Genomic DNA, 22853 nt, shown 5'->3' with positions numbered 1-22853 from the left:
GGTTTGTTGGTTTCCCTTGTGGATAGCCTGAGAGATCAAGTGACTTTTTTATGAGTACTGTCCCTCTACTGATATCAGACTATCTTTATCCTGAGTCAATTGTTTGCATGAATGTACTTTTCTTCTTTTTAATAGTTGTCTGTGCTTAGTTAGTCTTCTTTCAAATAACCTAACATATGAATAGATTATGTTCAAATAAAGCTAGAAGCTTTTTAAGTCTTTTTTTTTTCTCCCTTAAAGGTTTGGGCTTCTGTGTAGTGTGATTTCTTTTGTTGGTTGCTTTGTTTTTCCCTCAAATATAAAATATAGAAAATTTTTGCGCATATGAAATAATGGGCCTAATTTTGTTCCTCAGGGAAAAAGGACCAGGCATTGCCTGTGTTTGGCACAGAAACCAGAGGCAGGGCTGAAAGCAGAGCAGTACTCCAGCAAACCTGCTCACATTGCTCTGAGCTTGGGAAGGAGCCAGAGGGTTGCTGTTGCTTTAGCTGCAGAAAAGAGGAGAAATAAGAGTGGAGGGGAAATCTTGGGGAGAGCTGTGCGTATGTCCATGCATCATGAAGGACAAAGTAATTGTTCCCAGGTGAGGGGCTGGTGTTCTTCCCATCATTCTCACTCATTGGGCATCCTGTTGGAAGGAGGTTATTTATCTCTTTGGCTCTTACAGCTGAGCCTTTTTTTTTATGGGATTGATGTAAGCTCTCATGATTCAAATTGAGTTCAGTAAGGAAATTTCCGTAGAAATTACTTCTTTGTAAAGAAGTATTACAATCACAAGATTTGAGTAGTTGCATGACCCTTAAGTATTAGAAATATAGCTTAAAATCATACTTTGTTTTTAAAGCAATAAAAATAGCAATATGCTTTGGGAACCTGGTAGCTTTGAATGCTTAGATTCCCTCCTGAAACCCCCCACCTGCAGAAGGGCTGAGAATTATAATAAAAGCTTGTGATGTTGTAGCTCCAGCAATTGGGAATTACTGAAAATTATGCCAGATGTTGTGAGAGTTGCTATAACGTAATGAGAACTGGCAGACATGGAAAGAAACATCCTTCATTGTCAACCTTTAAATATGCAAAGATAATGCATTTTACAAATACACAATTTCTGTAGTGATATCGTTTTGGTATTCTGCCTTCCTTACCCTTCTGGTACTGCTAAAACTGGTAAAAACTGTAATCAAGCTGCCAGTGTCTTGTTTCAAAGTATGGTTAACATTCATTTCTTTTTTCTAGGCTATTTTTGAAGGCAGTATATTGGGAGCTGAGCCAATATTAATAATGTAAGCTTTTTTTCTATCTCGCTAAGAAGACAGACAAAAAATGTAAAACAATATTTTTCAAATCATGTTATCTGAGGTATATGTTGTGATATGGCACTCAAGTTGCACACAAAATATAACTTAACTAATTCAAATCTGAACTCTGTTTAATGAACTTCAGATGAGAATGGTAATTTGAGGTCCTTTCAGGCTTTGTGTAGAATGTGTTTAATTTGTATTTTTAAAATAATGTTTATGCATAATAAATTGATTTAATATAGAGTGTGAATTAAAATGTTTACACATTATTATTAATGCATTTTAAAATTTAAAGAATATTGGTTAAATATTCACATTTATTAAAGTTAATAGTTCATTAAAAGCACTTGTCTGTTCTGCAGGATTTATTCAGTTATGTAAGTCAACAGAATTTTCCACAGTGAATGTAAATCAGTGGTATTATTGTCAGCAAGAAGTTGGCATTTAGTGGCATTACGTGACTGCTTAATCATAGTAGGGAAGATGATGACTTGAGTGTCTTTCATTGAGCTGACAGTTTGTAAAGGTGGCTGTGCCTTACCTTCCTTATCACACAGTGTGGGTCATAAGCTTTGCAGTACTGAATAGGCTGGGAATATGAATTTGGCAATAGAATATATAGTTAGAGAAGATTTCAGATGGTTGAAATTGTACTGAATAATCTTTGCCAGTGTTTAAAGCAAGCAACATTTTGAGATGCTCAAGCTGTATACTTGCTTATGTTATGCAGTCCCTTTTTAATTAGTGGGTTTTTGGTCTTTTTCGTAATGGATATATCGCTGTAAAATTTTGTTACTTCTGTGTGACTACAGTTGTGTCCATTTTAATAATTTTATGAGGTTTCCACATAATTTCTGTTGGTAACTTGTTTTCCTTGCAAGAATACTTATAAATAGAGGTTGAAAATGACTTATCCATTATGTAAATCAAGAGTGTAATGTAGAGTCCCTTTAGATATTGGACAAAGCTGATCTCTGTCAGAGATGTGTAATCCCTTGATAACCATTTTGTTATTTCATTCATAAATAACTTTCTAATTAGATCCTTATGTGCCAGATAGAGCACAGCTCATCTAAATGACTAGAAGTCTATTAATATTACAGTAGTAATTCTGAAGTTCTTTTTCTTCAATTTTGCGTCCGGGTGTGGAACTGTTTCACAGCAGTATCTGCTTTCTCTTGTGGCAGCTCTATGCTTTTATCTTTCTATCTTGTTTTCCTTCTTGTTCTCTAACGTATGTAGAAAAAATAACTGCACATCTTCTCAACTTGGCACTTGGTTGTGCATCTTGGAGGAGTGTACAAATTTATTTGAAACTGTGGAGCTACTTCCTCCCAGCTTGCATTGCTATAGAGCATGGAGTAATTCCTCCCCGAAGAGAGGCTTTTGTTATCTGGTATCTGCCATTCCAAAATGCAGAAAACTTGAACTACTCTTTACCTTCCATTCTTGTGTTTGTAGCTTTTGTTGTTTGTCAGCTGAGACGTTTGTCCACACTGCATTGTTTGACACACATTGGTAATACAATCTCTGTTATTTATATGATAGCTGTTCTGTTTAGGTGTATGCTGTTTGTATTATGCGTATGTTTTCATTTATAAACCTGAACACGAAGCCTTTAAGTTGCAGAAACTAGAGCAAACTAGAGGGAGACTGATTTCTTATTCCTGGCTTTTTTGTGTGCCTGACTTCTCTGAAAGCCATGCACCAGAAAGTTAATTATCTTTATATAGTGGCAGGCTTCCATTTTCTGCCCACCTGAGGTTTGGAGAAAATGCTGTGTCTAGAGAGTTGTCACACTAGCAGGTTTCATCTATACAGCTTGAATATCAACAGAACAACTATCTTCTGTATGTATGACAAGGGGTAAAGCTATTAAATAGGACTTGAATATTTTTTTTGGACAAAGGCAGGCAGAAGTCTTTCCTGTACTCAGTTCAGCCAGTTCGGTTGAAGGAATCAGGTTGCATTGTCTTGTTACACTTGTCTTGTAAATATTAGTTGGAAGACTATGTAGATTTTGATGTCTTGATTCAAAATTTGAAGAGTTAAAACAGACATAGTTGTAGAGTGCTGATTCTAGTTAAACTGTTGGTTAGTTTTTGAAGTGTTATTGCCTGATTTCCTAAGCTGACTTTTAGCGGTTTTCTTATAAGGACTTTAAGATATAGATCGTCGATTTTGCTTTCTCTGGGTCTCAAAGAATACCTCGTGATAGCACTTGAAAATCATATCTGGGTTATAATTACCCCATAATATGTCTTCAAGGTTTACTGCGCTGTTTCATTAGTGTTCTCTTTCCTTTAGGTGATACACTGGGTATTCTTCAGCCTGTAGAATACTACCTTTCACCCCCCCCCCCCCCCCTCATTGTATTCTAAACTTTTGTCACCTGTGCTTTGATTGTGCTTTGATGGCCAGTTCTAGAGTAAGGAACCAGCTGAGCTGCATCAAAAGAGAGGTGGTCAGCAGGCACAGGGAGGTGCTTAATTTCCCTCTGCACTGCCTTTACGAGGTTCTATCTGAAGTACTTAGTCCAAGCCTGGGACTCCCAACACAAGAAAGATGTGGAGATGTTGGAGTGGGTCCAGAGCATGTTACAAACATGATCAGAGGGCTAGAGCAAGTCTCCTATGAAGTTGAGGAAGCTTGGCTAGTTTAACCTGGAGAAGAGAAGGCTCCAGAGAGACCTCATTGTGGCCTCCAAGTACCTAAAGGGAGCTAATAAGCAGGAGGGGGACTGACTTTTTGCATGGTCTAGTAGTGATGAGACAAGGGAGTATGGTTTTAAACCAAAATAGGGGAGCCTGAGGTTAGGAGGAAGCTTTTCACTCTGAAGGTTGGTGAGGCACTGTAACATGCTGCCCTGAGAAACTGTGGATTCCCTATCTCTGGAGGCACTGAAGGCCAGGTTGGGTGAGATTTTGGGTAGCCTGATGTAGTGGCTGGCAATCCTGCACACAGCAGGAGGGTTGAAGCTATGTGGGCTTCAAGGTCTCTTTCAATCCAAGCCATTCTGTGATTGTCTGAAATCATTGGCAGACTTTGTGAAGTGTTTCCTGTTTGTTACTCGTGATTCAAAACTGTCTAATCTAAGCATTAGAACTGAGTTAAATTTTCTCCCATGTGTTTTGTTCATGAAAGACCATCAGTGCCATGAAAGTCCATGGTAGTGTTAGGTAAGTGAGGAGAATTTTTTTTTTTTCAGAAAACGTAGAATCAAGCTGTCTATTTAAAAAATGAGCAGAAAACTGTCAAAAACAAACAGACAAACAACAGCAACAAAAAACTTGGATCTGTTCCTGGCAGGCCAAATGGCATGGTATAGATGTAGCAAATAAGTAGGCGAGCAAGCTTATATGAGAGACAGATGCTATAAGCTGTTTTAAAAAGTTATACACAACATTAAATATATGGAACCTTAAGTTCCTTCTTCTGGTGGAATGTTTAAATGTGGCATGTGGAGTAAAGAAATATTTAAGAAAGGAACATTAAAGGAATAGTTTACATTAGTCCCTTTAGAATCTCACTGAAGTATGAGAATGAAAACTCCGACAAGTTGGGATCCTGCAGTGAGGAAATGTATGGATGCATATTCTAGTGATTAAGGATAAAAAATGGATAAAAAGAGTTCTGAAGAAAAAAAGATCAATTCTACGGATATGATTGATTACCTCGCTCTGCTTGAAAAATGAGTCAGACTTACTAAAGTAAAAGAGGCTTCATCCCTGCATAGCACTCCCGAGAAAAGGATACTGGTAACTTGGATCATATTACACTCTGCCATAAGTCCATATCACTTAATGCTATTTGAATTTCATAGCTAGAGACAACATTTGAAGTTTCAATTTATGATAAAGAAATCCTTTTAAAATGAAAATTAAATAGATATTGCAGGATTGCATGTTTTGTTCAGTTGGAAATACTATTAGTATCTGAATTTTTCATTCAGCATTAGTGGTAAATATGGAAGTTGGAATGAGATGGACTTATCTGATTTATTTAAAAATAAAGTGGTACCCAAACCTATGGTATGAAAAAGATATCGAGTTTTTTTTTTTCTTAGTTTCATTTGTGGCCCTTTCAAACAGTTCATTCCCATTGAGCTGAAGTAGGGTAGCACATAATGGTAATTAAAGAATGCCTTTATCCATCTGCTTACTGACTATTATTCTTTGTGTCTTTCTGGCTACATACTGTGCTGGCTGTTAACAGCTGAACAGAAGGACTTCCCTGTCAGGTTTCAGATCCTAATGTTTTGTCATTTTTATGTCTCACAGAGTTCTGAAGCCTCCGAAGTGGTAATCCTGGAGTGGTGCTGGGCTCTGGAGTTCAAGAGTAAAACAGATGTTTCAATAATTCTCAGTAAGTAAGACACAACTCAGTATGTTCAGTGTGAATTTTTTATTTCAGTCAACAAAAAACAAAATGCAGCCACTTGTACACTGGAACTTTGCCTTAAGCTTAGCTTACTTAGATTACTTAGTGATCACTTGTCTGTTAACGATGCTCACGTCTAAATGTTGCTCTATGAATTAATGCTGTCAAACAGACCCTAAAAGCTGTAGCTATTATTTTTTTCTAAAATAAAAATCATCTTTCTGTAGCAATAAATTTGATCCTTTGGTTTTCCTTTTTTTTTGGTCTCATCAGCTTTTCATTCACTGAATTAGTTTTTTGACTGTTCAAAAAACAACAAGAAGCAGAAATTTGAAAGAGGGAAGTATTTTGTAGAAATCAGAACCACTATTTTAGTATAAAGTCTTTCATTTGGGAAAATGCTGTTGTAGCTTTCTCTGCAGGAGAAATTCAACCATTATGTTAATTTATTTTTTTTTATGGAGCGGGTTCATTGAGTTACTATTGCAGAGTTTTGAATTCTTTGGGCCAATTTGCCTCTTTCTGTTAGTTTTAACAGTGTTAGAAAACAATTCAATTCTGCCTATCTCAATCTGCGAAAGTGAAGATTTTGTTACGTATTTTTATTCTGTCCAGTATTCTGTCTGAGTTTTTATTATTTCCAGCCATACAGTAAAATGAGACTCTGATACGTGAAGAATTCTTAAATGTTTCATTTTCAAAGTGTCTGGCTTCAAAGTGTATAATATAAATTGCACACATGAAACTGAAAAATGCATTTCATTTAAATACTTGTGTGATATCTGTCTAAGTATGATCATTCAAAGTACATGCTGTAGTTGAGAGATGGATGAATCTGTTCTATGCGGTAGGGTCATGCTAGCCTGAGAGTAGTGCTGGTGGGTTAGTAAAATTGGCCATAGGGGGGAAAAAAGCTTATGCTGTGTTCGTAGACCTGATGGCCTGCTCTGAGCAGAAATCCCTACCTTATGTTTTTGGAAGCACCAAAATCTCCAGCTCACTAAAACAAAAATATTTCATTAATTCTGTTAACTTCTATTCTCGCTTCCTTGAAGTGATTCATAGTGTTTGGTTGCATTTGAGAAGGCTGAGACTTAAAGATATACTCATTGTGGGTTTTTTCCTTTTCTGAGTATAATTTTGAGGAACAGGTCCAATCCTGCATTTAATGGAATTAAATCTCACATCTTCTGCTTAATGTTGAGATATGCTGCATTAAAAAGAACTTTTTGGTTTTCAAAGCATTACTTTGCATAACTATAGTAGCTGAATGATCACCATTGACTCTCAAATTGAGGCTATTGTAATTATGCCTTTATTGATTCTACTTCATTAATTGGAATCATTGGCTTTATGAGGTGGTGATGTTAAGGTTGGTTATAAATACAGTCATTCCAATTCCCTTCTGGCACTTCTTTTATAATGCTGGAACACAATGCTGCTATAGCATTGCCATAGCAAGAAATCGGTTATAATTACTACCATGATTTTTTCAGTTGGCTTTGAAGCCAGCAAACAGGAAAGCTCCTGTGACAGTGAGGCTGGCAGATTTTCAGTCCAAACACTGGGGAATTAGACAACAGTGAGTACTGAGTGAGCAATTCAGGCTGCCTATGGAGAAAAAGAGATTGGCAGTTTGTAAGGAAAAAGAAATGTACTCTCATAGTTAGGAACAGAAGTTATTACTTGAGAGACAAACCATCTAAAAGACTGAGTTTGGAGGCTAGTAGTGTAGGTAAAAGTAAGGGTGAGATGTCTGAAAGGTCTTTAAAGAATGTGTTTAAGGAAAAAAGAAAAAACAGTATAGAAAAATTTGGGTATGCAGAGCCATCAAAGGATGATGAATACCTGGAAAGTGAGCAAAGGAATACAGCAGAAGACAGAGGAAGAGACAGACAGGTTGAAGAGAAATGGATTTCAAACTTGGCAGTTTTCCTGTGCTAGAGAATAAGGGCAAGAGGTTGGCAAATGATTTATTGGATGGGAAAGGAAGGAAGCAGGCTAGGGTATTGTGAGATATTAAAACAAAAGTGAAGAGGAGTAAAGATAGTATACTCTATAGTGAATAAGGGTAAATACCAAAAGAGGTGAAATAATACTCAGTGTACTCTAGGAAAAACTAGGATTCAGATGACAAGAGGTGGGAAAAAAAAGGACCTTGAGAATGAAATTCTTTGTCAGTGGGGGCTTTTCTCATGAAAGACAAGTTGCATTATCACTAGATGGCCATTCAGTTATCCATACACTGGGTGCCAAAAGAGAAAGGGAAAAAGAAAAAACTAAGATTTGTATAGAGGGCTTTAGTATGTTCAGGTGAAAGCAGGATAGAGGGTATAACTGTTCACAGATCTCTCTAGAGCAACTACATAAGAGCAAACTGAAGTTTCACTTTTGGCATGGTGCTGGCAGACAGCAAGATAAAAACTGTCAGAGAGTTATCTAGATCAATGTGAGGCCCCATCTGGAGTATTGTGTCCAGGCCTGGGGCCCCCACTACAGGGAGGATGTGGAGCTCTTGGGGAGGGTCCAGAGGTGGACTGTGTGTAGTTTCTCAGTAAGAAGTAAGAAACTCTAGCATCCAGGTAGGGCTCATGAGGCAAGGGGAAGGGTGAGGGAAGACTGGAAGACTACAGGGTTTCTGCTGCAACATTATTGTTAACTGGCACATCTTGCAAGAGTGTCAGGCAAAAGGTCTGCATGTAGAAATACCCCTAAGATGGCAAGCATTCCCTTTTTCCATTTGCAAGTGGTACGTAAACCACATGGAAAATTTTGTTTCCTTAAACGTTGCTGGTTTGGGAAGGCAGGTCAGTATCACTTCCCATTTTGTAGATGGACTAACTGAGGCATGCACAAGGTTACTCTTCCAGAACTGAATAGAGGATTGAGATCTCTGAAGCTTGCCTCAACTGATGTAGAGTTATGGTTCAGCTTCCTTTTTGCAAAAAGAGTCCATTTCTGTGCAAAAGCTTTATTCAGCATTCAGTGAATGCTGCATTCAGTAATGTTCATTGTGGTGCTTAAATACTTGTGTGGTCTGTACAGGTGTGCTGTTCGGGCAGCAAAAGGGTAGAGCATGTTTTAAAGCCTGCTGGTATTAGAAGAAACAAATTATTACAGCGCAGTAGACAACCAGAGGAAACAAATTTCTGTATCGTGCCGTATTTATTTCGAATACTTCAATCTTTTTTGTGAGCTTCTATGGGAAGTTAATTGCAGATGATAATGGTAATTCCCAAAAGTTTATTTTAGAATTGCAAAATAAAATAAATAAAAGAAAAACAAAAACCCAACCATAGAAGATAAAATTCTTAATTAAATTCCTTATCTTTGATTGAGAATTTAAGTTTCAAAGGAAGATTAGCATAGCATCATGAGTAACCATGGGATGATTTCATCATTACCAATTTGAACATGAAATGCATCAGCATATAGAATTCAGTCAGCTTTGTGAATTAAATGCCTCTGATGTCTGTATTAGAAATATCCTGCAGATATAATTTACGTATCAAAGCTTCATTCTGCTTTTATTACAGCATATGCTGGTTAGCTGTGACAGTGCTTTGTATTTTAGAGTGACAGTGGTTCACTGATATTCCCAACCATTTTTCACTGCTGAGAACATGCATTTTGCTAGTTTGGGTGAACAGGGTTCCTTTAATTCTCCATGTATGCATACTGGCATGGAAGGGGAAAAACTTTACCCTCTAGAAAAGGAGGGGCTGTTATCGTAGTCACTGGTCAGATGCTTTGTACATGTTTTAATTCAAGTACTGACAGTAATTAATTTTGTTCTCTGTTGAACATTAACTTTATAACTCTCCTTAATCAGTCTTGATCAGTCTTCCTGGTATTTCTACATATTTGGTAAAATAGTGCAAATTCTAAAAAAAAATTAGCATCTTGTTTAACAAGATTTTTTTCCCCAAGTATTTGCAAAGGAAAGAGGCAGTTAATACTGTTGAATTGAAAATTGGTGGAAATTTAGGTTTAATTAAAATGTGAATATCGTAATTTAAGAAGTTATTCCAGTATGATGAAACTAATACCAAAATACACTTCTAGCTAAAGAGAGATAAGAGTAGAAGAGACTTCAGTACTTTGGGGAAATTTCAGCTTTTCTGTGTGTTGTTTTGTTATTTGACAGACCTTCTGTTAGAGCAGAGAGGTTGAATTCTTTATTTGAGCTGCAGAATTCCTAAGGGACCATAACTTTATATACTGACTTCAGTTGGAGAAGCTCTGCTGAGGTCAAGCTTCAGGAAGAGTTATTGGTGCAGAGTCTGTATCAGAAAAGGCAGTCTTAACAGGCTTTTTTTCCCCCTCTATCTGCTTCCTGACCCTGACAGGAGTCCCTGTTAATGAAATAAGGAATAGAAGCAGTGTAGCCGCCGGACCAGATGAGCTTCCCATAACATCAGTGTATGTGGTGCCTCTATTTCTGTCCTCTCTGTGTATTGAGGGACAGGAAGTCAAGAGAAGTTTGAAGATTCTTATACAGTGTGAAAGCTTGGAAGTTTCTGGACTACAGAACTTTGCTTAATAATGTGTGTACAGCAAAACATTATTGCTGGCCAAGTGGATGCCTGTTTGTGTAGTCCCAAGTACGAAGTCCACCTGTTGTAGAGCAAACACAGAGCCCTGCTACAGAACCTGTTCCTGTAGATGTTACAAAGGGCACCTTGGCTGTAGGCTTGCTTTTAGTGTCTTATACAAATATCAGTGCTAATGCTGAGCATCAGTGCCATGCACTAAAATTAGTGATGCTTCCTCCCCCCCTTCCCTTTTCCCGTGAGGCTGGTTAGCTGAATTTCAACTGACCAGCTCAATCTGACAGGGTAGAAATGTGAGATATACAGTTATTTATTGCAGCTATGGTCTAGCGTTTAATAGGAAATATGAAGAATATGTTCGACTTGACATACATTTAGATTTACTCTTATGTTATTGTAGTATGCAAGCAGTTATCTTTCATTTAAGTACTCTTCTAGTTTCTGTGAAACAAGTGAGATATCCTGGGAAAAGCTAAGGACAAAGCTTTGTATAGTGCCAACTCATAAAGTGATTTCAATTAGCACTGCACAGTTCTACCACCAGTATGAATGCTGTCAGATTACTGTAGGTTATGTCAGCATCTCAGTGTCTGAGACAGAATGACTGAATCTTTTCCCCAGAACTAACCGATCTCAACAATAACAGAGCATAATACAAGATCTTTTGTATTTTCTACAGAAGCCCTGTAGTTTTAAGTACAAAAGGTTTGTTTATTTGTTTGTTTTTTTGCTCACCCATGAAATCCTCTGGCGTAGGATGTCTGAGTACAAATATGATTCTGTCAATATGTTCACTCCCTCCTTGAGTCCTTCACTAGATGTGAAGATTGTCAATACACAGTTTGTTTTTCAGAAAGCCTCATTGCAGCTCAGTTTTGCTTCCCTGCTGCAGCCTGACTTTAGGTATCTGAGGAAAAATTTTTTATATCAAATTTAAAATAATAGTGAAGATGATGATTTATGATATGAGTAAAACTGTTCTCCTTGTTGCCACAGACATTTTTGCCAATGCACATTTAGAAAATGATAAAGACAGTGCCTGTATTTCTCTGTGTATTGAACTGTTTCTTACCAGCTGTATGTTCTGCAGAATAAAACTTCCTATGCTGGCAGAGACTAATATTTTTGGAGAAATTTTATATGCTTTTCAGAGAACTAAATTTTGAGTACCTAAATATAGCAGCCTGTAGTGTTCTGAAGTGATTAGGTTAGAATGGATTTCCAGACCTCAAAACTGGCACCTGTTAGGTCAGAATGTGCTGAATTATGTCCATTCCTACTGCATTTCACTATCAGTTTCTGGTTACATGCATATTAAGTATGAATCAGCATGCCTTTTGTGCTTGGCAGTCTGAGAGATAAGTATAAATAGAATGATTTCAATTGCAAAACATTGATTTCCCCCTAAAGCAGATGTTTTTTTATTTAGCTAGTGGCAGAATGTTTTGAGGCAAAATCACTGTTCCTATTTACAGTTGTAAATAAAGAGCAGAGAGAAAAAGAACACCTCTGCACATTCAAATTTTGGTTGCAAATCATTTGTTTGTTGAACAGGTTTTAGTTAAGGCATGTTGGATATCCTAACCACTTCTGCTAAAAAGTGTCTAGGATTTTAAAGGCTGAATGGTATAAACAGGTGTTTTGTGTGCCCGGAAATATATATTTTTTAATTAGAATGAATGCTAAATATTGATTAGGGCATCTCATATATCTTAGCAAATCACATGTGACATTGTAGATGAAATTTCTGTGTCTAAGCTCATGTTTCACAAACAGTAAACATCAGCTTGTTCAGATTTGGTCACTCAAGGTAAGTCTATCTTGCATGTAAACAGGGATAAGGAGAACATCTGCATCTCCCCCAGATTGTGAATATTCTTGTCACAAGAGCTGAATACATTGTTTCACAGACTCTCTGGGGCTAGAGGTAAGATTTTGAGCTCTTATTAGCTCTTCTCAAATTACCTGGAAAAGCAGAAGGATGCTTCACCAGTTCCTTTTCCTCTTCCCTCTTGTTCCTTTTGAGTTCTGTAGACCTGCTGGTCTAGAATTCTTAGCAGCAGCTGCAGCCACATATTTTACATTTCCTTAGATCCACTACCAGACAAAAATATTTGTTTCACCTCTGCTGGGATTTGTGCCAACACCATTTTAAGAGACTTGCAGACTTGAGGTTTGCATCTTTTGTCCTCCATAACAATAAAAGCATAGTTAATTGTAAGTGACAGATGCTTAGTTTATGAAGTGCAAATAGGTTTAGAATAACATATGTGGGTAAGTGCCCAAGGTTAGATGCTCAATTTAGGAAAAGGGAAATAAGCTCACTTTGTATATGGGAAAGTTTTTTAGGTTGTTTGGCTTTGAGCTAATTATGAAAGCACATAAATGTTCTGTTTCATCCAGCAGTATTATCTATGGTACATTCAGGTCAAAATGATTTTGACCAAATTATTATGTCTTTAAGTAACACAGATACTTGATAGAGGTTTATGTTTCCGAGTCATTTGGTAACATCTTTTAAAGAGACTTTAATTTTTGTTTCTTTTCCAGTTCATTCTTAATTGTGTGTATTGCAGAAAACGTCACATGGAATTTGTGACTTTGTGAAGTTGTCTGTGTCACAGAACTTTAAATGCCCAAGAGTTGTTTATTGTTTCTGTGCTAATTCTAATAAAATGACTGACCCTTGCTGCTTACCTGCATTTCCGTAGAAGCTTCAACTTATTTAATTCCTTAGAACCATAGAATCGCTCAGGTTGGAAAAGACCTAAAAGATTGAGTCCAACCACAACCTAACTATGCTATCCTAACAAACAACCCTCCTCTAAATCATGTCCCCTGTTCCTTTTTACATTTGTCCTTGAAAAACCTGATCATTAAACAATTAGACTTCAGGCAGAACAGTACAAGACTTGTATAGTAATGACAGCAGAAACTCTTATGAACAACTTGGTAGATCTTTCCAGAGGAACTATGTCATGCTAAATTATCTCTATGTATTGATGAGCAGTACTCTGCCAAGAATGAATAAAACACTGAGCATTAAAGGTCAGCTCTAATAGAAGAACTGATGAACACATTCTGTGAAATCCCACTGCCTCTGTCTGTCTGCTACCCCTGCTATATCAAATTCTACTGTATGTTAGCAGTTCTGATAGGTACCTGCTGAGCTGCAGAATCTGTACTGAAAAAGATCTTCCCATTTCAATTTGATTCTGCCACCTCATTTAGCAATATTTTAATTGCTTTTGGAAGCACTCCATGGATAAGCTTTGTATTGCACTAAGTATGTAAGAATAGGGGTTTGATACAAGAGGTAAATGAGGTGCATGGGTCTGTGATAGAAGAAACATAGTGGTTTTAATGGTGCATGGTATCAATTTTGTTGTGATCCCTTGTCTGAGAAAGAATTGCTAAAAACAGTGTTAATGTTTTCTGATAGCTGAATTTCAGAGTGGAGAACCAGATCCTTACCCTGAAGCTGCATCAAAAGTAGACTGTGAATCTTGGTCTGTGGCACTGGAAGAGGCAAACTCAAAGTTTGAGGAATAAAATTCATCAGCTCTGGAGGTTGATCATGGAGGTCAAAGAGGAGAGAGCATCAGATGAAGCACAACAGTTTCTCCCTTCATCACAAATAGACAGTCTAGGAGAGCCACAGCTTACGAGTAAGTGCACATACTCGTTTTATTGAGTGGTACAGTAATAATGCACGAGAATTTGTAGTACTACAGAGAATGTCTCAAACAGTGTATGTAATGCTGTTTAATTTGTTGGATGACAAGTTGCTGTTGCAGATGGAGCAAACTGATAACTGTTATCTCTATTATTATCTGTTACCTTTTCAGTTACTCAGATAATGTTCAGGGAAACAGATATGTAATTACTACATTTCTAGCATTTTTCTCTAATCTATTTTCTTTATGAAAGTTAAATATTCTTTTGTTCTTTCGTTCTGTGTGAACATGTGGACTTGTTGTAAGACATAATCTGATAACTTTCATAACTTTGTTAAGAAAGCTTTAGTGATACTTAAATTAGAGAAGTTTACTTTGTGATTTGAAAGCACTTTGGGGTTTGAAAGCATCTAGGCATATTTTGAGCCATGTTTGATTCATGGGGGCCTGAACCACGCTGTATTGCTATGCACTGGATTTCAGTTGTCTGATTTATCAATCAAGTCTGTATCCAGCATATTCATAAAAATGTTCCAATATACTGAGTGTGATAGTGAAAAAGTTGAACTCTGAGAAATTTGTTGTCAGAGAATTTTTTTTAGCTTTATTTTAAAATAAATAAGGAATCTTATTTGTTATTTTTTACTGACACTTTGCAGCTGTTAATTTTTTCTGCAGATATATGAATTATTAGCTACAATAGTGATAAGTGTGGCACTAGACCTATTCTACAACATTGTTTTAATGGAGCACAAACAGCTATTTTATTTTTAAAACTGCAACAAGATTCTTAACTTCTATTTTCTATACTATCCTGGTTCTTCTAAATTCGACCAGTTTGTTTGGTATTTGTGAATACAACGTATGATCATTTGATGATGATGACAAGATGATGATGAGACAGTACATGAATGTCAGTGTGAGACAGTTTCATTTCTACAAGTTTAATCAATACTGTAGAAATGATCCAATTACTTCCTGCAGAGGGTGAACAACCAAATATTATTTATTACCATCCTTTCTGTGTTTCTATAGTTGTGCTTCTGTGGTTCACTCCTTTATTATCTCTACACCCTTCCTGTTAAATATGCACTAGAACTCCAAAATGAAAGGAACTAAAATACTCTTTCTTGTCCTCAGTGTACAAAAAACAAATCAAAACACCCAGATATTGAAATCAGATTATTTCTAACTTTTTTCTCCTTTTTCTTAACTTTGAAAGGTATTCAGAGAATTGCAAATGAGCCAAAACTGGAGTTCAGTCTTGGTAAGATAGAGTTTTGTCTTCTTAGAGTTGCAGTGTGTGCCTGCATGCATGTGTGAAGAATTTGTGTACGTAATGTTACGTAGTACTACATATTATCTGTAGAAAAATAAGTAAATAAAAGAACTGTAGTTCATTTAGACTGGAGATCTGCCTGCTCATGTGTCTTCTAAAATCTTGGCTTTATGTTCTTGATTCATTGAAGTGACTGAAGATATGTACAAGGTTGTCCCACTCCAGCTGACAGTTACAAGATTCTCCATTTGTCCTTTGTATTATTTCATCCCTCCCTCCCACCTTCACATAATGCATTTTGCCAGCTTGGCTTGCAAACCTACAGTATTCTCTATATTAAACCATGTATTCTTTCAAAAAAACCCCAAAACGAACCAAACAAAACAACCCTCCCAACAACTTAATAAAAAATAAATTCAGAAATCTATCCTTATAGGGTAGGAGTTGTCCTAATTTGCATTACCTCATTCTGTCGCAATCTTTAAATATCAGTCTGTGCTAATTGTATCACTGAATATGCAAGGCTCAAAAATCCTCAGTAGTGAAACGTGGGGAGCTCTTCAATTAGTGATCTGGCTGCTTCTTGCAATTTGGAAAATTCTCCTTGTATGATATTTCTATTACGTAACAAAATAAGTATGTATAAATATTACACAAGGAGAATGACCATTTTGATATATTATATGTGAAATATTTCATATTTATAATTTTTCTGTTTATTTATATTCATATGTATTCTCTCTATACGATATATATTATAGAGAGATATGTGTAGAATCTAAGTAGAGAAATACACACATATAGAGATAGATATCTATTTTCTATATGGCAATGTATTGTTGTTGACAACCCATTATATACCTAATAGAGCATGTCTTGTTTTTGCTTTATCTGCTTAGTTTTTGTGTTTGTTAAGAGGTAATTTTTCATAGAAGTGGCCATGAAAATGCTTGCAACTTGTTGGCATGCCTTGCTTCTTAATGATGTTCAGTAAGCATTTAGGACTTGTCTAAATTTAATTTCTGTACAGGTTATAAAAACTAAAGTTCCGTGTAACACCTTGCTATGTAACAGTTATTCACCATGGTGAGCTTAAGTGCAGTGATATTTATTTGCTTTGAAGTAGATCAGAGTAAGTGATGAGATAGTTATGCTGGGTAGGTCATGATGATGCAATATATTCCAGTGTGATGGAAACAGCAAACTTCCTAATATGAGTCATTTATACTGTGAGGATGTTCCAGGTAATATTCTCCAGCTCTGTGTAATTTAAATCTCTTTTGTTTCTGGACACTTTTGCTTTTAAGCATTTTTTTTTCCCTTGATCTACCATGGAAAAGTTGATGATGATCTTGTAAATACAAATGTGTACCAATCAAAGCTGTGATTAAGGTAAACATTTTCCTCTAAATCCGATAGAATAAAGATTGTGACTGTCATGTTTTGATATAAATGCATCTAGAAATAAGTCTTGAATAGCTAAGGCTAATCTACTTAGAGAAAAGTTGTAGATACCTGAATTTGAAAAGCTATTTAATACTTGAAGGGTTTTTATGGAATGTAACAATTCTGAGAAACAGGGTTTTATCAACTTACTTCTCAAGTGATGCAGCAGATAATAGGATTAACTTCTATAAGAAATGTTCAAATTCTGAAATGTATCAAATCAATGCATTTATGTGGCTGTGGGAAAATGAGGCTAATAGTATTCCTCTTAAATAAAATTGTTAGTCTTTTCAGTAAACTCAATTTCTTTTTAATACTGAAAATAGTAATTTTGGTCTACCTCACACTTTGCTTGTTGGTTTCATCAATGTTGATGCCTGTATTTTTTAAGATTCTTTTCTAAGAATTCAAAGGGGTAAGGTTTGTGTATCCATTAAAAGATGAAGTTTTCTGCGAGGTTGAATATGAACTCAGTGCCTGATGAGGTGAAGGACTGGAAGCTGAATAACTACAGGAGATCAGTCTAATCATGGGTTAATCTACCTTAATTCTTACTGATATGGGTACTCACCCAGCTTTGCCTGAACTGATTCTGGATCCTGAGCTAGAATACTAAAAGCAATCAGAAACCTTTGTGGTAACTTGTCTTACTGAGTGTTACTTAGAAAAAGATTTCCAGAGTTATTGAAGAATTTATTGATATAGGTGGACATTTATTTATGTCAAAATTGGGTGTCCTAATGTGTTACCTGAGTGTTAAAAAGAAAAAAAAAACACCAAAAAGCAACTCAGTTGCTACCTTAATTTGTTTCTTAGTATTTTTAAAAGCTTAATGCTTGCTTTCTGAGGTATTAGGCATTCCAGTGAACAGGACATAAACTTTTAAATTATTCTGACTTAACTGAAAACTTGTGTTTCCAGGGTATTTTAAAAGTAGTTCATTGGAATTTAGGATTAAGGATCATTAAACTAAAGAGAAGTTATTTTCAGCACACACCACTGCTTTTTGTCCTCATTATTTTTATCGTCCTGCTTTTTCTCAAACATACATCACCTGCTTTGCATATTTCCTTCTGTTTTTCTTGCCTATGTACTCTTTCTAGATCAGTTTTTGAACCCCTTTCTCTCAAGTGACTCTTTAGATTTCCATGACTACCATGTCTACCTCTTACATCTCATTAATTGAGCCTTGATTTTGGAGATGCAGGTGTGCACGTGTTTGGCCTATTACACCTTTTATCTTTAGGCTGCCAGAATGATAGAAAAGCATAGGTGGGAAAGATGTGTATGATCTGATGACTGAGCTGGAGAGGGGAGATGATGATGGTGGTTTACCTTAACTAGGAAGTTCTCTAGTGAAAGAACATTTGTGACAACACCTTCCTAGAGGAGGCTGGCAATTAGTCTGTTTCTCCTATTGCATGACCAACACAGCTGCAGGTACAGCTCTTATATGACCTGATGGCCTTGTGCTTATCTGACATGCAGTGATATGACCACAGGTGATTAGTTTGTTGTTCTAGGAGGCTCTTCTGGATGAAGAGGCCTATTTAGATCCTTACTAAGAATCATTTCTATTGCAGATAATTATACACAGAGAGCAACAAGCCAGCTCAAGCTGAAGTATTCCTTTGTTCTTACAGAAAACTCTATAAGACTTCCTGGATGGCAGTCCTGGCACTGCTATTGTCTTCCAGCCCTTCCCTTCCTCCCAGGAAGCTGACTTTTGGTCTGGGAAAATAATTGATTTTTTTAAAACATGCTGTTGTTGTCAAAGCGGCTGAGTAGACCTGGAGTGTCTGCAGAATATTTTCATCAATACATGTTAGTTTAGTCCATAGTGTGTGTTACTAGGAATAAGCTTCACTTTTATAAATTCTACATAACTACTCTGTTTCGCCTGTTAAAGGGGCTGATTTTCATCAAACAGCAATGTCTATTAATTTTGCTTTAATTTTGAACTTTTCTTCTATTTATTGAGAAATAGTATATACAGCAAAGATTACTTAAGAGTTATTTTTATATTTTGTGTTTCAGTAGCTGAAGTGTCAGGTTTTTTCCTGCTGTCCAGTGCCCTATTTGGTTCTGGGAGGTCTGCTGTGCAGGTGTAAGAAATAGATTGTGTGTTTGAATAATTGTGTGAAGTCATTTAGGAGGCAAAAAAAAAAAAAACAAAAAAAAAAACCCCAAAAAAACAACAAAAAACCATGATTAAGGAACTCTGAGCATCCTTCACAGCTGGGACTGCAGCTTAGGGAAGTTATACGCAGTTGATAATGTATATAAATATGTGGAGGGAGGTGGGAGGCAGTAAAGATGAGGAGCCAGACTCTTCTGTTATACACTGTGAAAGTGGGTTAGTCAATAGATGCAAGTTAAGATACTTGAATTCTATCAGAACATGGAAAAACAGCCCATAGAGGCTGTTGAGTCTCCATCCTTGGAGAGGCTAAAACTCAGCAGAATCCTTGGAAACCTGCTGTAGCTCATTGTGCTCTGGCAAAGGGATAGGGCTTGAATTCAACACATCCGCTACAACCAAAGTCTTTCTGGAATGTGTGATAGGGATTTGCAATGTAATTTATCATGGCAAAGTTTTTTTGGCCCCCTTTAGAGCCGACTATTAGTGACGGGCTTGTAACTGGCTCTTAAAATTCTCTGTAGCATACATCAGTAATAAGGTGTGTGTTGGCTTGATCTATAAATCCTTCAGGATCTCTAAATAATCTCTTATAATTATGTTGAAATTAGACTTTTTATAATTGTTGTCATTTGTCTGAACTAGAGCAGTTTTGGAGAACTTCTCTTATGGAATGTTCCATGGTGTGTTTAGCATGATTCACTTCTGATATCAGCATGAATTGTTTCTTGGGCGAGGCACAAGTTGGAAGCAGAGAGAGCTGAGTAAAACTGGAAATTAAATTTTAATTGCCTGGGATAATTTCTGATTAGTGCATATTCTATTGTTTTATGTTTGCATGTGCAGGTTTGTTTATTTATTTATGTTTATTCCTAGGGGAGACTTATTAGCAAAAGTGCTTGTAAAATGTTAACATAAAACAGAAAACTGTTACTGAATTTACAGCACTACTGTCCAGGAGTAAAATTCAAATGGACACTTTTCATCCTGAGTTGAAACTTTCCCCTTTTACCATGCATGAAAAAGTTGAGGACAAGATTGGCTGAAAGACCAGCTGAGAATGACTGTTTTATTATTAGTGCCCTTTACCAAGAGGGTGGGCATCAGTTCAGGATAATTACTGTATCCCTGATCCAGTTTCAGTGACAATTTTAATATGATATATAGAAATTAACATTCGTATTCTTATTTTGTCTCTTCTATCCCTGCTGCTAGTAACTCTTCACCTTTTTGGGGGTGGAGGGGTTTCTTTTTGGCACTTAATCAAGATGGGATGTTTTCAAGAGGATGATTTGAATGTCTACTTGTATGCATTTAGTAACTTTCTGTGTTTTGTAGCTGCTAAGTTAGCGGTGAACAGAATTATAAACTTGGATCCATCTGCATCTGACCTCTTTCTGGTCCACTGCTTAAGTGAATTCAAAGGGGTTCTGGCAACATTTCTCCTTCAGCCTTCCCGCTGGGTCTGTTGTGAAGGAAATAAGCACTGATGTTTTTTATAGAGCATGGACTAGCAGCTGTGCCCTGTCACCTCCTGCCAGCCTGGGACTGTGAAGATAGGTACATGGTTTGCAAATCTTGACAGGGCCTGAGACAGAGGCATTGCTGCTCAGCATTGTCCAAGCTAGGGTGACTGGGATGTACCCAGAAGTTGACCTTTGTATATGTGAGGATCTCTTGCAGTTGAGAGCTTAAATACCTGGAGACTTTAAATATCTCCAGAGCTAGATAGCAGGTGTGTGAAGTACTCCATTTAAAATCCACTTGTGGGCATCTGCCTTTTTGTGAGTTGACTCTTGACTTCTTGCTGGCACTTCTTGCAGTTGGTCTTCTAGCCTGGTCTGCAAAACATTTAATACAAAATTCTCTGGAGATTTCCTCATATCTCTTTCCTTGTCTGCTTTTCTGCTGGATGTTAGTCACCATAATTCCAGAAGAGCTTGGATAATGTGGGAGACAAAAAGCAAGGAAATGACTTGCAGTTTGCAATAGTCATTTAATTCATGCCTCTTGTACAAAATAGTAATGATTAAATGGATGTGAAACAATTCTGTTTTGCTAGGCCAATAGTATAATAACAGTAACACTTTGAAGTAGTTCAAAGCATGATCTCTTGACTTTTTAGGTATTTAAAAGTAATGCACTGTGTTTACTGAATGTTTGTCTCTCAAATGACTGTTGTTAAATACTTCTCTAAATATGCCTATAGAAATAATTGTGGTAATGTTTTCATGTTATAAAATGTCTCCCAGTGGGCTTCTTTTTTAATTCCTTGTATGAAAGATCAGAAGTTCTATAAAAAGAAAAACATCTAATTAATAGAAGACTAAAGTCATCCTCTCTTTTTGAACACATTAGTTATGGATGTACTTATTTTTGGAATATGTGTCCTGCAGTGAGGTTTGACTTAAAAATGAAGCTCCCCTTCAGGCTCTGAGCAAACGGAATTGTATTCAAAGCACTGCAAAATTCTATGTGATATTGGATGCAGCATGGTGCTGTGGACATTACAAGCAGTCTCACTTATCTGAGGTTCTTGGGAAGGACTTTGCTAAGAACAAACTAAGTTACTTATATTCTTCTTTATTATTCTGCCCACATCTTCTGTTGATAATAAACTTTTTAATACTGCTATGGACACTTCAATTTTTGTGGTTAATCGCATTTTTAGTGTAGTTCTTTCTATCTGTGTGGAATATAAAATAAACATAAAATAGAATGAGCTAAACTGGGGGGGAAAAAAAGCTTGAATATCTTGTGGAATATTGTTTAAATGCTCAAAACAAGTGCTGGGGCTGACAGCATGATATAAAAACCTCTATGTTACACTGAAAATCTATTTCACAGGGATTGGATGAGTACAGAATTTTATTTTCATGAATTTGGAAGACTTTGATTCTTTAAAGACCAGAATTTTTAACATCTGGTAAGATGAAGATTTTTCACTGTAACGATGGTAAATGAACTGGGTCTAAAACTAGGAGTGTTTTCAACTAAGATCTGAATCTGCTTTAGTTGAGATTAAGAGAAGCAATGCTTAATTCTGCATGTTAATGTCAAATTCACAAGGAAATCACTCTACATAAATAAACAAAGATTTGTTTTAGCTCTTAACTAATGTTTCTTTGTACATTATCATTTGAAAAAGAAATGAACACTGGTATTCACTAGCAGTTTCTCATGGACAACAGGCCTATGACCACATAGTTGGTTAGCCTGTAATTGCTGGACTCTGTGTTGCTTAATTGTATGTCTTTGTTATCAAAAGGAAACTTCTTCAGCAGTTCTGAATATTACAAGGATGCACATGAAAAAATATATCTGTGTTAAACCTAAAGAACAGCTGCATTTTCTCTATGTATTAGAGAAAAAGATTGCTATTGAGAATTGTAAAGTAATACTGTGCACTAAGGATCAAAACTATGTAATGTTTCATTTGTCAACTGGTACAGCACTGTATAAACGCTTATGTCATAGTAAGCACTGTATGCTGCTATAAAAAGGAAAGATGTGGCAGACTGAAAACTGTGAGAGACCTGGCACTTGTTTCTTTTTGTCTTCTGGTGGTATTGTTGATATTTTTTCTAAATTTATTTCTGCAAAGATGGAGAAAGTTAGAAATGAGCAGTATATATTTTATTTACAGAATCTGTTAAGTTCTATGTACCTGCTGTGAGCTTAAAGTATTAAGGAATGCATAGTTAAAAGAAAAAAGGAAGTCTTCATACTGTTGACTGCTCTACTAATTCTTCATGTGGAGCTTAAGCCTGTAGTCCCTCTGTTTATAAGATAGTGGGGAAACTGGAAATTACAGCAAATTTTCTTCTTTATTAGAAACTTGCTATGACAATATTGGGAAAAGGTGAAGGAAGAAGTGATATTTAGCTCTGTTTCCAAGACATTTAAACCTTTCTGTGGCATTCTAAAATGCCAACTATGACAAAATAAATTACATCTTTAGAACAGCAGCAGATTCATATAAAAACATACTTTGATAGGAATATATTTTGGAATGTGTTTTGGATAGCAGTTTTTTTAGGCTGCTGGCCTTCTTCTTCTTTTTTTTCCTCATTGCTC

At 36.3% G+C, this 22853-nt stretch overlaps 1 protein-coding gene across 8 annotated transcripts in view; it reads left to right on the top strand.

Moving 5' to 3' along the window:
- The window catches only part of INPP4B (inositol polyphosphate-4-phosphatase type II B), a 249236-nt gene that overhangs the window by 78016 nt on the left and 148367 nt on the right, over positions 1 to 22853 (top strand). For 7 of the 8 annotated variants that reach the window (XM_015861147.2, XM_015861150.2, XM_015861145.2 and 4 more), the window contains 3 exons: positions 5582 to 5666; positions 13677 to 13902; positions 15134 to 15178. In XM_015861147.2, coding sequence (XP_015716633.1) covers positions 13812 to 13902; positions 15134 to 15178 — 136 coding nt within the window. In that variant the 5' untranslated portion in view covers positions 5582 to 5666; positions 13677 to 13811. Of the gene's footprint in view, positions 1 to 5581; positions 5667 to 12143; positions 12162 to 13676; positions 13903 to 15133; positions 15179 to 22853 lie in introns of those variants that run through there. The other variant, XM_015861146.2, reaches the window with a different exon arrangement.

Source organism: Coturnix japonica, chromosome 4 (assembly GCF_001577835.2).
Source record: "Coturnix japonica isolate 7356 chromosome 4, Coturnix japonica 2.1, whole genome shotgun sequence".
Classification (NCBI taxonomy): domain Eukaryota; kingdom Metazoa; phylum Chordata; class Aves; order Galliformes; family Phasianidae; genus Coturnix; species Coturnix japonica.
The sequence above is the reverse complement of the archived record's forward strand: the minus strand, read 5'-3'. Positions and strand labels throughout refer to the sequence as shown.